General features: G+C 36.9%; 1 protein-coding gene across 2 annotated transcripts in view; it reads left to right on the forward strand.

The window, feature by feature from the left end:
* The window catches only part of AOPEP (aminopeptidase O (putative)), a gene marked incomplete at its 5' end in the record, with an annotated part of 173,784 nt that overhangs the window by 51,482 nt on the left and 105,414 nt on the right, over nucleotides 1-16,888 (forward strand). For both annotated transcript variants that reach the window (XM_082301942.1, XM_082301943.1), the window contains 4 exons: nucleotides 4,903-5,092; nucleotides 6,839-6,945; nucleotides 12,105-12,207; nucleotides 12,315-12,422. In XM_082301942.1, the coding sequence (XP_082158068.1) occupies nucleotides 4,903-5,092; nucleotides 6,839-6,945; nucleotides 12,105-12,207; nucleotides 12,315-12,422 (508 nt within the window). The remainder of the gene's footprint in view (nucleotides 1-4,902; nucleotides 5,093-6,838; nucleotides 6,946-12,104; nucleotides 12,208-12,314; nucleotides 12,423-16,888) is intronic.

Consider the following 16,888-nt stretch of genomic DNA (forward strand, 5'->3'; position numbering starts at 1 on the left):
ATGATCCCACATTATGTGGGAGTGCATCAAATTCTTTATTTTTTGAAGCACACCAAGCCTGTAACTTTTTGTTTCAGGTCAGTATGATTGGTCCTTTTTGTGGTAGCAAAGTAAGGTCTCCTAGCATATAAAAATTATGTTTGTCAACTCTTGTCAACATTTTCAATGTAGCTTAGTTTATTTTTATTCATCATAAAGTTCCAAAGCTGTTTGGGTCTCTGAAGAGGCTTTATAAAATCTTCTCTCTGAATAATGTGCAGACAAATCAAATAAATGGTGACCCATAAGTCTAAAGACATTGAAAGGTATCACAGTTGTATGTGATTACATACTGTCTTTTTATGCAGGTTTTCTTCAAGGTTTTTCATTTGGTGTTAATATGGGATTGAAGATATTGAGGATCAAGATTTGTTACAAACCCTGCTGTTCGTGTGGTAGTTGTGAGCCTAGGCTCATGTTATCTTTTTCTTTTCACTGTATAAATTCTTCAGTTTTATGGCAAGTACTGGTTTTGATGTTGAACAGCAGTAGAGTTTCTTCTGAGAGGGTTTCACCCTTGTTTACACATATCCTCACTAGTCTGGTTTGGAGCTGCAAAATATGCAATACTGAAGAGATTACCAGTTCACAGAGCAGCTGCTGCTCGGGTGGTCAGATCATTATTTAGGCACTTGACTGAAATTTGCAGTTTGGATCTTGAATTGCAGTACTGAGTTGGCTGAGTTGACTGTTACTGTTCTCTTTCCAAAACACAGGGGTTAGTTTTCTTTCCATGTTGCCTACCCTACCGTGTTCTTACATGACTTATGGAGTAAAAAGTTAGTCATCTGCTCTAGAATGATTTTCAGCTGTAACTTCTGTCACTTTTTGGTTTCTCACTATGATGGTAGGAAGGAAAATCTTTAAAAAGCTTCCATTATTTCTGGAATAGTGCTCAGAGTATTCTACCTACCAGATTCTTGTCTCTACAACTGCGTCTGAATATATATTTGAGTTTCTGGTATATGTAAACCTAGGAGGTGAAAAAGATTGTAGTTCTCTCAGTACTGCACTGTAACATACACTAGACCAATGGAGGTAAGAAAGAGGTAAGAAAGTGGATGTTGCATGTTTGTGTCTATATTCCAATGGCACAAGTACCCTCAAAGATAAGTTAAGCTAACACTCAAAGTCTGTTGTAGATACTGCCGACATCATGCTGATACCACTCTTTATATCACTGGAAGAATGTAGTTTGAAGGCAACTGATCAGAGTTTACATGAACTATTTATGAAGAACTGTCATTTAATTCTCTAACATTCCCAAACTCCAGTAATCTTGAAATGTGTTTCTTAATTTTAATGTATTCCTATGAAAATATTTGAGACACTTCCTCTGCTCCCTTCTACCTGCAATAACTGTCTCACCCATTTATTATCTGATTACTTTTTTTCTAAATAGAAAATTCAAAATATGATTTTTGAAATGTATATATAAAAGTGGTATCTGTAATAGTGATTTTTGGTACCAGTTTTGACTCACAAGCATTATTTCCCAGGTGACAATAGTCTTGGCTCTGTTATTTCGACAAATATGTAAGAAAGTGTATGTGCAAATCTTTGTTAAGAGGGAAAGATTTCTACTTCAAAATGAATGGAACAAGTTTGTTAGAAATGAACTTCATGTTCCCATCTTAAATGTGTATTTAAGTTCTTGCACATACATTTGGCTAGGGTTGGTGCTGTGTGTCTCATCTGATTATGTGTGAGCAGCCAAGGATAGCACACTTTTGCAGACTGTGTGCAAAGCAGCACTTGCATCTAAGTCATGGGTCTAGAGAAAGTTTTGAAAAATTGCTGTTAGAGATTTGGCTTCTCTAATGGTCAGATTACTGTTCAGAGCTTTAGGACTCATTAGAAACCTTTTATTTGTTAAAGAGACTATCTATTAAGGACGTCTTCATGGGTGGATTTGAATGATTGGAACATCAGGACTCTTTGGCCTTTCACAACAACAATTTCTTTCCCTTTGGGGCTCAGTTTTTCCTTTATATGCATTCATGCCATAGTTACAGTGTTGAGATTTCCCTTAACTGCAATTTAACTGGGTGGGGGAAACTTGTTCCTTCTTCCAGTCAAGTGATGTTAATATCTAAGTTAAGAGCATGGGATTCTGGTCAGAATAATGATCTTTTGCTTCAGAAGGGTAACCAAGTGTATACTTGTCGAAAACAAGTCATTAACTTCTTTTTCTCTTAGAGCCATTGGGAACTTGTCCAGCTTCCTGGGAAGGACTGGTAGGGTTGTTGGTTTTTTTGTTAACTGGGAGAGGTTTCCCATCTTTCTTACCACATCCAGCTTGCCTGTTCTGGCCTGTTTCCGAAACTTGGACCCTACTTGCTGGAGGCATTTATAAGCTGCACAGGCCTTGTCAGGTCTTGATGTAATTTCTGAGGTGAATCATCTTTGTCCATTTCTAATGTACGAATGGATTTCTTTCCTTTTCGATTAGAATCAAAGAAATGGGTATCAAACCTTATAATTTGTTCCTAATAAATCAAACAGTTGGTAGGAGGGCCAAATATCTTGTTTAAAAAAAAAAAAAAAAAAAGACTTTGGGTCTTGCAATTTAATTACCAGTCCAATTATCTTATTTTTCACTTAGACACTTTCTTGAACTATTGAGTGTTTTAGGAACAATGCTGCTAAGTAACAATGAGCAATTGATAACATTCATAACATTTTCTCAATACAGAGAGGATGGCAACCTGTTCAAGTGAGTCCAGAGAAGGGTCACCAAGATGATTAGAGGGGTGGAGTACCTCTCCTATGAGGAAAGTCTGAGAGAATTGGGTTTGTTCAACCTGGAAAAGAGAAGGCTTTGGGGTGACCTAATTGCAGCCTTCCAGTACCTGAAGGGAGCCTCCAAGAAAGATGGAGAGAGACTTTTTACAAGAGCATGTAGTGACAGGACAAGGGGGAATGGCTTCAAACTCAAAGACAGAAGATTTAGATTAGATGTTAAGAAGAAATTTTTTCTTTGAGGATGGTGAGGCTCTGGAACAGGTTTCCCAGAGAAGCTGTGGACTCCCCATCCCTGGAGATGTTCAAGACCAGTCTGGATGGGGCTCTGAGCAACCTGGTCTAGTGGAAAGTGTTCCTGGCAGTGGGGCTGGAACTATGTGATGTTTAAGGTCCTTTCTGACACAAGCCGTTCTATGATTCTATGAACGTTGCACATCCTAGATGATATTAGAAAGGTAGATTTGGTTGGTATCAGTATAGGTGGAACAGAGTTTCTGGAATTCAAATACGTATTGAAAATAGAGAATCTGTGTTTTAAGCGAATACATAGACTCAAACTTCTTCCAAAGTAATAGGTGTTGGACATCTTCCAGAGACACGTTCAGTCTTTGATAAAATTACTCTTTAAGAAAAATGGGAGCTTTTCAGCGGTTTGAATTTGAGTTAGTTCTATTTGTTAAGGGCAAACAAAATAAAAGGAATCATTTAAGGTGTTCTCAGGAAAGGAAGTTGCTGGCTCTACTAAGACTCTAAAATTAAATTCTACTGAAGCGCTCAGTCTTATTTTTAGCCTTGTAGGAAGCTGTACTCATATTCTTTGGCCGAAATTTAACTCATATACATTTTTCCCACTGAAGTGATTTGTAATCTGTCTGTAAAAGAGAATATTGTCCAAATGTGGCATTTCTGGTTTTTAAGTGATTGGAGAAAGCAGGAAATACAATCTTTGCTTTATTGTATATTTACCTACAATAGACTTAAAATGCAAACTGTTATGTGAGCCTATTTATGAGGCATGAAGTTACTTTTGTTTTGCTTCACCAAGTGGCCGAAATGTTGCCACCAGTATGTCTGGAATGTTATTTACTTGGTCTGTTTCTGCAGTTTGTCTTTGTAGCACTGTATACGTGCCACAATTAGGGGTCATTTACTTACAACTGACCAAAGTTGTGGTTATTTTTCTCATTGGGAGCTTTATAATAAAAGATTCATCATGTTCTGCAGCTTCTGTGCTCACACTTTTCCCCCCTCTCTCTCTCTCCCTTCATTCTCTTAATCAGAATTGCTTTTGGCAAAGATATGGAGAGCTGCTGTTTTTACTTGCTTTTTTTGTGTTACTTGATTCCTCAATTTAGTACTTTAATTTCTTACATTGTTTCTTACAATGCCATCTGATTGAAATGTATTAACTTTCTTGGCTGGGTAACTATTTTTGTATAAGGAAATAGTTGCTGAGTTTGTTTTTCTATCTAAGTGTGTATCATATTTTATAGTCCTAGTTCCAGACATTCAACTGGTTGCAAGAAAACTGTGGGTGTTTTAACATTTCCAACGGAAGGGTAGGACGGGTGGGGAAGCTTTTTGGAATGCTGACTAATAATATTTGACTTTTGGAAATGTCTTAAGGCCATACACTCCCCTCCCATGCTTGGAAGGCTAGACTTAGAGACCTTGGGTCTCAAAGGTATTACCCTTGTGCTTCATTTCCTTTCTAACTGACTGGAGTAAGAAAAGAGTTGAAATGCAGATCATGGATACCATGGATTAATGCAGAAGCACTCTGTGGATGGTGGTCTTGGTTTGTCTCCTTGCTACTCCCTTCTGTGACATGGTGCCCTGTTAACCCTTTGCATATTATTCAGAGGGCTTAATTCTGCTACTTCTCTTTCCTAGATATACTTAGTTTCAAAAGTTGTATAGGTTTTGAGATGTTCAGGTCTGTAATGTCGATCAGAACTAATGAAAGGTATCCCTGTCCATGGCAGGAGAGTTGAAAGCAGGGGATCTTTAAGGTCCCTCCCGATCCATGCCATTCTTTGGTTCTCTTATTATTATGGCCATGCAATACACGTTGGAACAGGTCAGTAATGGATTCTGTCACTCATTTCTCTTTCACAGCCCACACATCATCTTTCTGTCACAAAGTGTACTACCAGGAGGAAGCCATCTCTGTGGAACACGTCTGTGTCATGAAATAGCTCATGCTTGGTTTGGACTGGCCATTGGTGCTCGTGATTGGACTGAAGAGTGGATAAGTGAAGGGTTTGCCACGTTTTTAGAAGATATATTTTGGGCTAGAGCACAACAGGTAGGATGATGACATGTTGCTTCAAAATTAAATTAACGTGGAAATCAAAATGATATGTGAGTTAGATATAAATGAAACCTCCTGTGCTATGATGTAAAGTATTTTAAAATGGTATTGGAATTTGTGTGCTTACTTGATTTTAAAAAAAAGTGATCCGCAATGAATACAAATGTTTACAAAGGTAGAGGTCAGTGCAAATGAGAATGGAAGCATCTGTTTGTCAATGATTACCTTCCCACAAATGTATTAGTTATTAAAATTCAACCATCAAACAATTCCTCTGTATTCTTTCCACTTCTGTTGTGTACCTGAAACTGGAAAAATCAACAGTCTTACTACATACAGTAATATTCCAGGTACCTAATTAAAATTGGTTTTGTCCAATGGATGGCCAAGAAATGTACTTCAAATCAAAATGGAAGATGATTTTAAACAGGGCACACTGGCACTTAACATTGTTTTTCTCTTCTTCTGCCCAGCAAGTTACTCTCCTGCCAGAGACTTAGAAATCATTGCCTGCCTTAAGGTGAAAATTTCATGAGTTGCATGTCAGCTAGTAAAGTGTTTTTCTGATGCACTTCTTATTTTTGTAGTACCTCTGCTACTTCAAGCATTTTGTGTGTCAGTCATTTCTTCCTGTGCCTGCTTCAGGTTCTACCCCTTTAGTCTGCAGGTCTCCACCTGAGGAAAAGTGTGGCAGAACTAGAGTGTATTAGACGTTATACACTCTTCTGAACCTCCATTTTATTAAGTATCTGGCATATTTATAGCGCCAAGGAAAACAGAATGCCTTGTTATGTACTATATTTCTGGAAAAAGAGAGAAAGGCTGTCCAAACACTTGGTTTTCCCCTTTTGGTTCTAAAACTCTTTTGTGCCCTCGCACTGAGCATCACTACACTGCTATGAGCTGTTAACATTAATTCTTTGCTTTTATGAATCACTTGAAAGCATTTTGATTGTAGTAGATATCTTCTTGGAGCTGAATGTAAAGGAGAAAGCAACAGAACAATGTGATTAGTTCCCTTGTTAATGTGTAAGGCATACCTTTTTAATGTTGTTGAGTAGTTTTGATGCTATGCAATCACAGAATTTAAGGATTATGAGTATATTCCATAGTGCCTGAGAATAATTTCAGTTGTGGCTGAATATAATGCAGGTTAATATCAGCTGCTTTTGCTTTCCCCAATCTCCCATCTCTTCTTATAATAGAGAAACATGAATTATAATTATGTTCAAAATAATTGTCAGCTGGCAACCTGGCATTTACTTCATAAGTAGGAATCTCTGTTAATGTTACATAAATGGGGGAAAATACAACTGGGACCTTTCATGAGTGTGGCAGGTGTAGTAGGAAAGAGGAATGAAGCCAGGACACAATGTAGCTCTTTACTCTCAAGTTGGGAAAAGTAAAGATGCAACCAAAACCACTATGCCAGGTATCTGTACTGTATATTCAGTTCATTTGTTGCCATTCGCTAAAGGGAAAACAACATGCCCATCTCTCTCCTCAGTCAGAACTATTTAACTGATTAGTGATTTGCTGTGCACAGTGAAGCTTTTGATTTTCTTAGTGCTGCTATTAACTCTTACAGCAACAACTGTTATTTTTTTGTCATGGATATTGGTACTGTTTCCTGCCTCTTCTGCACATTAAAGAGAAACAAACCAAGTTTCATGTTCCAAAAATTATTATTGTCTGTTGGGAAACAGCAATCAGTGGTCTGTGTTTTCTGTTTACAAGCAGCTGTCACATGATGAAATAAAAGGGCAACAGGAATTGAAAGCTTTGCTTCGCTGGCGCCGACTCAGAGATGAGGTGCAAAACTCTGAAGAAGAGCTGCAAGTTTTAAGGTAACAATATGATAGCATCATCTTTGCGTTTGCATGTTCACTCTCTCATGTTTTCCACATTTTCTCCCTTCAAAAGATATTCATCCAAATCATCTGATTAAATCCACTGCATTTCCTTATTTACTTCTAATGAAAGAAAGAAAATGCAAGTTGAACTGACTAGGTTATACATCTTGACTATAATGCAATTGCTTCTCCCTTTGTTATAGAAAGCCTTCAGAAACCATGGGATTTAGTTTGATATGAAATGTCTGTAAGCATTTTACAAGAGCTTCTATTCACAGGAAAAATAAAAGACCATTTCCTGAACAAAGTTCACTGCTGGAAGCCGTAACAGAGTCATTTTCTGTGGCTGAAGACAAGCACATACACTAGGATGGTATCTGACTGCCAAGCTGAATGAAGCTTTAAAAATCAAAGAAAAAATACAATGAAATATATAAATCCACTTTCTCATTAGAAATTATTAATATTTAAAATAGTTTCTTGGTCTTTAGATATCAGATGCTAAACTCAAGGCTCCTTTGTAGATAGCTAAAGGCAGTCTTCCTTAGCTAGTTATTAATAATCTGGGCTGTTTTGATTGGTGTGTTAGGAATTTTCCATAGTCTTTGATATTGAGTGTCTGTCTAACTCAAGATCCACTGAGCCTCTACTGCTTGTCTCCTCATAATCTTCAACCAAGAATAACAAGTTTACTAATCCTAGTTCAAATTAGCCATGATTTCTGACCAAATCATGGAAGTACAGGGACAGATTTCAAGCAGTTATGTAGTCCATTCTCCTGCTCTGGCATAAAGGCAGTACACACAGACCATCTTAAGTGGGTTCTTACTAACATGTTCTTAGAAGGCTCCAATAAAAAAGTTTTCATAAGACAGACAAGCTGTATTAGTGTCTCAGTAAGACAGCTAAGCTTAGTGTTAACAGTTAAAAATTGCTTCCTAATCCACAGTTGAAATACTGTTTATTTCAAATAATGTGGGTTTCATTTTTTTCTTTCACCAAGTGGAAGTGAAGAATAAATTGATACCCATCTTCTATATTATCAGCTTTCAAATGTTTTTGGAAGACTGTTGCCATTTCATTCATTTAAGGTTTTCTCTTCTTGTGCTTGTCCAGGAGAACCTAAAAGGCTTTTATATTTGGACACTCTAGAGAGCCTTCACCAACATAGAAATTCCTCTCCAAGGCCTCATGTAATCCAAAAGCCTATCACCATCTGTGTAACTGCAGTCTTTCATTGATCTGTTTTACTTTATGTTTACTGATGAATTGTGTACCCTGTGTGTAAGCAGAGTCAATGAAGTTCCACACGTGTAAATGTTCAAGTGTGTTATTTGATGATAGCTGTAAATGCAAAAGCAAGCTTTATCACTAGTTGTTGTACAGCTGCTGCCAACACAGCTACCAATTTACATGCTGAGGGTTTTTTTTGTTTTAAATGTTTTTTTTAATGTTGGTTTTTGTGATAAGAGACTTATCTGAGTAAGTGTTTTCCATTTTCAACATGGTGGAATCACATTTGTTGTCTTTTGTTTGAAGTATATAACTTTAATCAAATGTTATGTGGTGTAAATTTTCATAATTTTTTTTCTAAGGGCCACGATCCCCGAGTGTTTGAAATCCTGAGTTTGAAACTCAGGAAGGATTGATTTATTTTGAAATTGAAACTTAAGCTTTCTATTCACTTGCACATTTAGTAGACATAATAATAAGTATTTTGTTTACCTTTTGGATAGTAGTATTCCTAATGCTAATACAAATGAGTGACAAATTCATTTCTCATTTGAAAAATATGTCTCCAATAAACACTTCAGGCCAGGAACATGATGCCAGCATATGATTCTGGCCATTTCTTTTTCTCTGGTATCTCTGGTTCCTTGTGGTTGCATTTAAGGACTTCCTACTGGTTTCAGGCAGTTATAAATATTTTCTACTATTTTTGTGGCATGGGCATGAATAAGTTCTCTCTTTGCATATTTACTGGGGTTTTTTACTCTTCTTCATCCTTCTGAAAGTATGTCCTTGTGCTTTCCAAAACTGGCATATACAAGAGAAAATCTCAGTCCTGGCCCTTGCTCTAGATTGTGAGTCTGTACTGAGGCTTGGGCTGGTTCAAACTTGTGGTTTTATACAGGATATTAAAAGTTAAAGACAACTGTTTGTTACTTCTTGCCAATCATTGGCAGGAAGAAAAAGATCAAGCAACTCACTCTTCCTGAGCATAAGCTTATTCTGCAATTACTTTTTTGTTTCCAGCTATCATATCATTATCTGTGTCTCCTGACATCTGGAAAAATCTACTCCAAACTTATCAGCTGAACCTATTAATTTTTGATCCAGCAAATTAATACCTATTTAGAGTGGGTGAAAGCCACTCAGCAAACTGATGATCAGCCTGATGTTTCTCCTTATTATGGATATTTGGTATTATGTTATAGTAAGTAGCATGTCATAAGCTACCTGAAAAAAGAGGTCAGGTAAGAAAGAAACTGGATAAATATCTTTTCAACAGGCAGCAGCTCTGAAAGGCAGCACCAGCAAATCTTAATATTAAAGAAGGAGTTCATGGCACTTTCATGCTCATACAGGATGAGACTTCCAACAGAACTGTGCCTATTTCCTCACAGAATTTGAAGCAAACCTGCAGGGATAAAAGCACCTGTGAAATATGTCTTGGCACTCATTTTGTTGCTAATCATCAACACCAGCACTCTCATCCAGCACTCTCATCTCATGTTAGGAAAGGAAGGAAGACAAGAGAAGTCCATTCTGTACTGCAGAATAGAGCTGGCATTGACGTTTCGTCTCGTGACCCTTATGGCTGAACTTCAGCTTGTAGTTGTTCATTAAGACAAGCCAATGTTGATATCTAACTCTAAATTAATCTCCAAGTTCCGCTTGTGTCAGGTCCATTCTGTCCTCAAGCAATGTTTCTGACAGCTCTGCAGGTGTTTGAAGAGTTTTATTCTGTCTGGTAGGAAATGTGCTTTCAGATGGTCTCTTACAGGCTCTGCATAAGTTTTCATGGCCTGCCACATCAGAGCATTTAATTACCAAGGACATCCTGGTGAACTGTACTTTTACTAGTGCAATGCACTCATCTGCCCAGTAAACAGAAAGCAGCATCTTCTACTTCCTTCAGAAATTTGCCAGTATCCAAAATGTGCCAGATGGCATTTTGAATATTTTGAAACAGTTTGTCTTTAGCATTATGCTTGGCTTTATCTACTAGGTTAGATGCAGATTTTGTAGGCCAGTGTAACAAACTTTCAGTCTCTGTACTTTCAATGTCTTGTTAATACAGTAAGCACTGCTTTAAAATAGTGTGTTGAAGTACTGACAACAGAGAACAGGGTTACATTCTACTTACACTCCTTTACAGACATTTTCAAGAATATATGTGCAGCCTTTGCAGAGGCATGTGTATATGTTTTCTGTATGGAATTCTTCAGTACCATCATCCAGATGCAATACTCCTTTCTAGTCAGTCCTAGGATCTACACAGGCACAAAATCAGAGCAGGAAGGAAGTGTGGTTGCCTAATTTAGAATAATTGTGATTATGAGAGAGATTTCAATTTAGTGTGGATTCTGTAGCCTGTGCTCAAACTCCATTTTTCAAAATCAACAGCTATTTATTAAGAGTGAAATGAAGCAGGTTTTGCTTTTTGTGTATGCAGAGAACAGTGAAAAGTCATGTATGGAATGTCAGCAGGCCTTCCTTCCAAGAGACTGATCCAGAAAGGAAATAGCTGGATTTCTGCTTTCCTCCAGTGTGTCTGCAACATTTACATAGTCTGAAAGATTTGGAGTTGCCACAGAATAAGAAAACAGCTATTGATATCTTTCTTTCAATGTTGAGGGAAGATTTTACTGGAAAGGTATTTCTGAACTATAATGTGGAAGAGGGCTGTGTTAGAAACACAGTGTAAAATTCAGTCTGGTTTTTTTTCTCTCTATTTTATTTCAAACAGTTACATTTTATCAAAATTTTGTGTGTAATGGATTTCATGTGCACAGGCCCTAATTAAAATGTCTAAAAAAACCCCCAGTTTAGCACTCTGGACAAAACTTTAATAGGAAAGTGTTACACAGATATAAAAAAGGAAGAACATTTTTCTTAAGGGAAAAAAAGGGAAAAAATTTGATCACAAGGTTTAGCTCCTGAAATCACTCTTGCATGAGTGATGTGGTTTGAAGAATCTTGCATTTCTGTGGCCCATATGTCTCATATTCTGTAGAAATGAAGGGAAGGATGTTTGGTTTTGAAGACTGGCCATTTCAAAATCCACATTTAGAATTGGAGAGGTTGTTTTAGTCACAGGGTTAGGCTCCTAAGACAGGCATCTGTTCTCAGACTACTGCTAGCTGGGATGTTTTCTGAATGGAAGAAAAAAATCTAGAGGGTCTTCAGTACTATACCTGTGAAGGCGCTTCTTACAAATGAAGAAAAAATGTTTCCATAGCTTCTCCTTAGTTTCAGTCTGTGCTCTTCAGACCCTAGAAGTCCTCCACACTTCACTCTTGTAGATTTGTGGCATACCAGATGCTATATTACATTTTAAAATCAGGCTGTAAATAGGTTTTTTTCTAGATGTTATTGTCTGTGAACCTCAAACCCGTGTGTGAAGTACTTTATCTTTTAAAATTTGAACTACTTTTCTTCCAACTCAAATGGAAAAATGAAAATCAGATCACTTTCTTCAGCAGTCTATTGCATGCAGATGAAAGAGGTTATTCTTGCAAGGATAGTCATGTAGGCTGTTAAGCCAAATATCAGGTGAAAAAAGAGAGGACTCTAGCTGAACCTTGTGACTTCACTATCTTCCGCTCCACTTCCACTTCCCCTTAAAATGTTATTTTTATTTGTTTCTCTTTGTTCATAACATGTTTGGACTGGAGAATGACCTGCAACCTGATGTCATGCTGGCTGTAAAAAGACTACACCAACCTACTGATGAATTTTATTTAGTAGAAAATTCACTTGTTCAACTGTCTAAGTTATATACTTAAGGTAAAAAAAAAGACTGGACTCATCACAGGTGTTTAGAGTTACTATGCCATTCACAATGCTTTCAGCTGTCAGAATCTGTAATATATGACTTATTTCTTTAGTTATTTATCCAAAACTTAATTAGTGTGTTTCCATTTTAGGCCCAAAAAGGAGAGCACAGGAGAATTTAGTGAGTCTGGAGCTTCTGTTGTCAAGTATGGTCTTAAAGCAGAAAAAATCTTCATGCAGGTTCACTATTTGAAGGTGAGTGTTGTCAGCTGATTTTTATTGAAATTGCTTTATGAATATCATAAAGAATTCTGTCTTCTAGACATCAGAAAATTCATAGCTTCTGCCTTAATTTTTTGCAGGGTTATTTTCTTTTACGATCTCTGGCAAAGACCATAGGAGAGGTCTCATACCTTGCATCTTTACAGAAATTTGTCGTTAAGTTCCACGGGCAGCTTGTCCTTTCTCAGGTATTGTGCTTGGGCTTGTTCCTCACCTTTTGGAAAAACAAACTACCCAAACTTTTGGATTGGCTACCTAAATCATCCTTTCTGGTTGTGGTGTAAAGGGAGAGACAATTGTAATTTGTCAATATAGGTAAAATTCTTACCTGCTAGAGTGAAGAACATTTTTTTCACAGTGGCACTTGAATCAGACCTGCTAATATCTGATAATACAAACAATGAGTGATTTTTCTTTTTAAACATGATACTTCAAAAGGTCAATGTTCATAGGTACTGATGTTCTCAAAGATAAGGTCATTTACCATGCTGGAATTGTCTCCTGTAATCTCTTAGTTTGTGGTTTTTGGTTGTGATCGGTCAGTCTTTTCCCTGATTCCTCTCTGTTTCTGAAAGAGAAGAAATTATACTTCTGAATTTATTTTCTTCCTCTCTGCATGCTGTTTCATTCAGTGCTTCTAATTTCACCATCTTTCTTAGAAGGACAAAGGCAACTAGTAGAAATTGACCTTCCACTAGGGGTTTCTGTAAAAGTCACGTAACTACTGGCACTAGTTTTGATTTAGGGAATTACATAGCTCTCTGAGCCCAGAATTCTAGGAATCCTGTCACTGGATGAATCCAGCTTGTGCAAATAGCACTGCAGCTTCTTGCTTCCATAGTGCTGTGAAAACAACCATTCATGGGGGTGTCTGTGAACCAGGTCACTGAAGTCATCGTGGTAAAAAACAGGCCTGGAACAAAACCCACGACACAACAAATATTTAGCATTGCTAGAAGAGCAGTGTGATGACAGTGAGGTGCAAGGGAAGAGAGAGGAGAAGGGGTATGAGTGACTTCCTGAAATGACGTTCTTTGCTAAAGTCTTTCTTATGGTTGAAATCTTTGAGGGTATTCAGGACGTCAATTGATGTCTCCTTGAAACACAGAGTGAAGGCCTCTGATTTTGTGTAACTGGAGTCTAACACTTGCTGTTTCATCCAGACACAGTGATTCTTTGCTTGCATGCTTGCTGTTTTGAATCTCACTCTTATGGGGTGAGATGTATGCCCAGGTATCTTACAAATAGCTTGCAGACCCGTGATTTCTTTTATATGTCAAGTCACCCAGAAGTTAGGAGCAGTAGCTCTTAACACAGCATTTCTGCCCCGTGGAGGAGTGTTTGGAGTGTTTAGGGAGTAAACACTGCTGCAGCTGTTTCTTGTGCCATATTATTGAGACCATGAGCAGTTACATTTGGCATACTATGGAAAATGCCAGTGACTATATGAGCCTTGTCTACATTATGATGCTTCACTATTACACAGCTGGAAGAATTTTGAAAATTACAGAAGTCATGAGACTGCTAACAAGAAGAAGAAGCCCAGTGTTTTAAGCTGGTGGTAAGAAAAGTGCTCAGATTTTGGTAAGAAAATGTTAGCTTGTTGCTCCTGGCTGATGTGGGGTGAGTTGTGTCAGTAGACATTTGAAAGCTGCAAAATGTTCAGCACATTGTACTACTAGTCATGGTAGCTAGCTAGCACATACACTAGAGACTTCTCCCTTTGTCTAGCTATGAAATATCAGTTTGTAGCTTACCTACTCCAGTCTCCTAAGATGAAATACTCCAGCCAGAAACATCGATTTCGGTTATTGGATAAAAAACTGCTTGGGGTTTCGTTTCTGGATTATTGAAGGAAAAGTTAAACTTTTGTTTCCTAGGCTACTTTTTATTTGAATATGTGCAATATGTCCTTAACTATGTGCTTAATGTAGGTAAAGAAAGAAAAGAAAGGTACTGTCCTTCATTTGGAAATACCACTTGATATGGTGGCGAAAGAGTGTTGTGCATTGAAACTTCTATGGTTTGCTTTTGTGCTTTACCTTGTTTTACATCAGCCTAAATCCAGCTCCTACTGAAGTTATTGGGAAGAGAATTTTAACATCATACTAGTTTTTGGTCACTGAAAAATGCAGATGGGATAGGGCTATATCCAATTTAAATGTATTTTCTGCCTTTGTAAGAAATCCTTAAGATTATGTTTATGTTGTGGTCTGGTATGGGTGGATAAGGAGTCACAGCAGGAGTTGTAAATGCAGAAGCAATGAAGTCAAGTTAGTACAAAGTTTCTTATTCAAGATCCTTCTTGAACAAACATGCTGTCAGTGTTTAAATGAATAAAAGATTTAAAATAAATAGAGGTACAAATAGTAAGTTTAAATATTATAGTGCTGTACTTTCACCTTGTCCAAAATAACTGTAAAAGTTCCCATGTTTAGGAATTGTGGGAATGAGGGAAAGTAAGACAGTGAAAAATTGCCCATGTTATGAATACCAGTCTTGTTTTCAGCAGTGTTTGTAGTAATTTTCCTAGATGGGAGCTGCAGGTGCAAGGAAATTACTTCAGATGTGAACATTAATCAGTTTGCTTTTTTCCTTTATTTTGATTGCATGCTCAGTATGTTTTTAATGGTAGCTTTATTTTAGTTGAGTTAGCAACAGATGAGTAAAGCAAATCTGGAATCTTTGAGAAGGATTTTTAAAAAATATTTTGTTTTTCTTTTTATGAGAGAATTCACTTACTAATTGCTTTGAGTGAACTTTTAAAATAATGCCTGGAGTGGTTTTGATTATAAATAAAAAGAAGTAAGTGCAAGTTGCTGGTACTCCTAACAGAATTAAAGCCATTGTTCTGTTTCATCTTGAAATAAGAATATCTTGGAAATGGAATTGTTTGCAGACTTTAATTTTCATGTGGTTCTGTCTGTTATAATGGGCAAAAAAAAGGCTTTTGACTAAAGCTAGTCAGTGGTTCCATCACCTGGAGCTTATGCTGTTAAGATGTCTGGCTAATGATTAGTTAATTGGTAGTTTGTTTTCTTACTCTGTTTTGGAGCATCAAAATAGGAGCAGTTAAAATAAGATATAATAGAGTAATCCTAATTTTAAGAAACTGTGTAGAATGATGGTTACTTCTTTATTCTTAGCAGATATTTGGAAAAATTGAAGGCAGCTTTAATCACAAAGGAGATGCTTAATTTCATAGTGTAGTATACAGATTATAAAACCATCCTAGTACCAGTGGTATCTTTAAGTGCACTGTGTGATTATGAAAAGTTGATGGACTCTAACCAGGGAATCTGGCTATATTAATGTATACACAGTGCAAATAGTGTGAGGGATGACCAGGTTTACTATTCACATACTTTTGAAATAACTATAATTATGATCTTTACACATTTTTTATTTGCACCGAAGTGTTCTCTGTATCTCCAGCAAAACTTCCACAAGTGGAAGACAGTAGTTCTCTGTTTATATGCAGAATAGTGTAATATTTACATACAGCAAAACTACAAGTAGTTGTATAAAATAAGGGGATTTCACACTTTATCATCATGTCTGCAATACACTGTGGTTGGGACAAAATGACTCCTGTCACAGTTAATGATGGCATTCTTGCCACAGAAACACTGAGCCCAGCACTGCGTGATTTACTCTTTGTCATAAGCCAATTCTGCAGCCATTGCAACACAGCCTGAATCTCACTTATAATCTAAAGAAGGAAGGTTTAACTGTGTTACCAGTAGTTTCAATTGTACAATCAATCTTAGTTTGATTCCCTAACAATGCCATACTCAGACAGAGGAACAGCATCTTTTGTTGACTGTTATGCCAAAGTCCATAAACAGAAGATTTCTGCCTTTTACGAAACATTCTTCAAGACCTTAGGGAGCAACAATTTGCAATCAGAAGTCAGCCTATACTCGTATACTGAAGTGAGGACCGTTTATTAGCCTATGAAACTTGTCTCCACAAAGATTCGTTTTAATAAAGCAGATGCATTGGTTTTATGAAGCAGCATATAAATGAATAATTCATATTAATAAATCCTATTATTATGAGATTGTTCAAAGGAGTGTATTCTGTCAAAGTGATTTTCATTGAAATTAGGTTGTGTAGCATATAGGGTGCCAGAGAACCTTTTAGTAAAGTCAGATGTAACTTTCTTAAGAGGGCTTATCATAATGGTATAAGTGAGGATAATAGTAGTGCTCTTCCATTGGCATTGCATCATCTTTGTAAAACCATGAAAGAAATTCCAGCTACCTTTTATTTGAAGAATTTACTCCTTAGGTGATGTGGTTATCAGCAATATTGTGAATTTTGTCATGGAATGAAGAGTAAGTGTGATCTAATCAGGCATGTGCACTGAGGAAGAAAAAGCTTTATGTAGTTGTGTAATTAATGACAAGATGATAACATAAGCATAGTGATGAAAGCGTAAACACCCTTAATTTTGGTGTTTCTTAACTTTTGTATGTGAGTCTACAGCCTTTAATAGTTTTAAATATAGTTTATGTGTGTATATTATGGATAAAATAAAAGTAGGAACATGGGATTGTGTTAAAATAGTCAGCAGACTTTTCAAGCCCATTTTCTTCTGATATTGACACTTCTTGCTTCAGTGGGTTGGAAAACTGACAATATAATGTAT

This window comes from Coloeus monedula (assembly GCF_965178545.1).
Source record: "Coloeus monedula genome assembly, chromosome: Z".
Taxonomy (NCBI): Eukaryota; Metazoa; Chordata; class Aves; order Passeriformes; family Corvidae; genus Coloeus; species Coloeus monedula.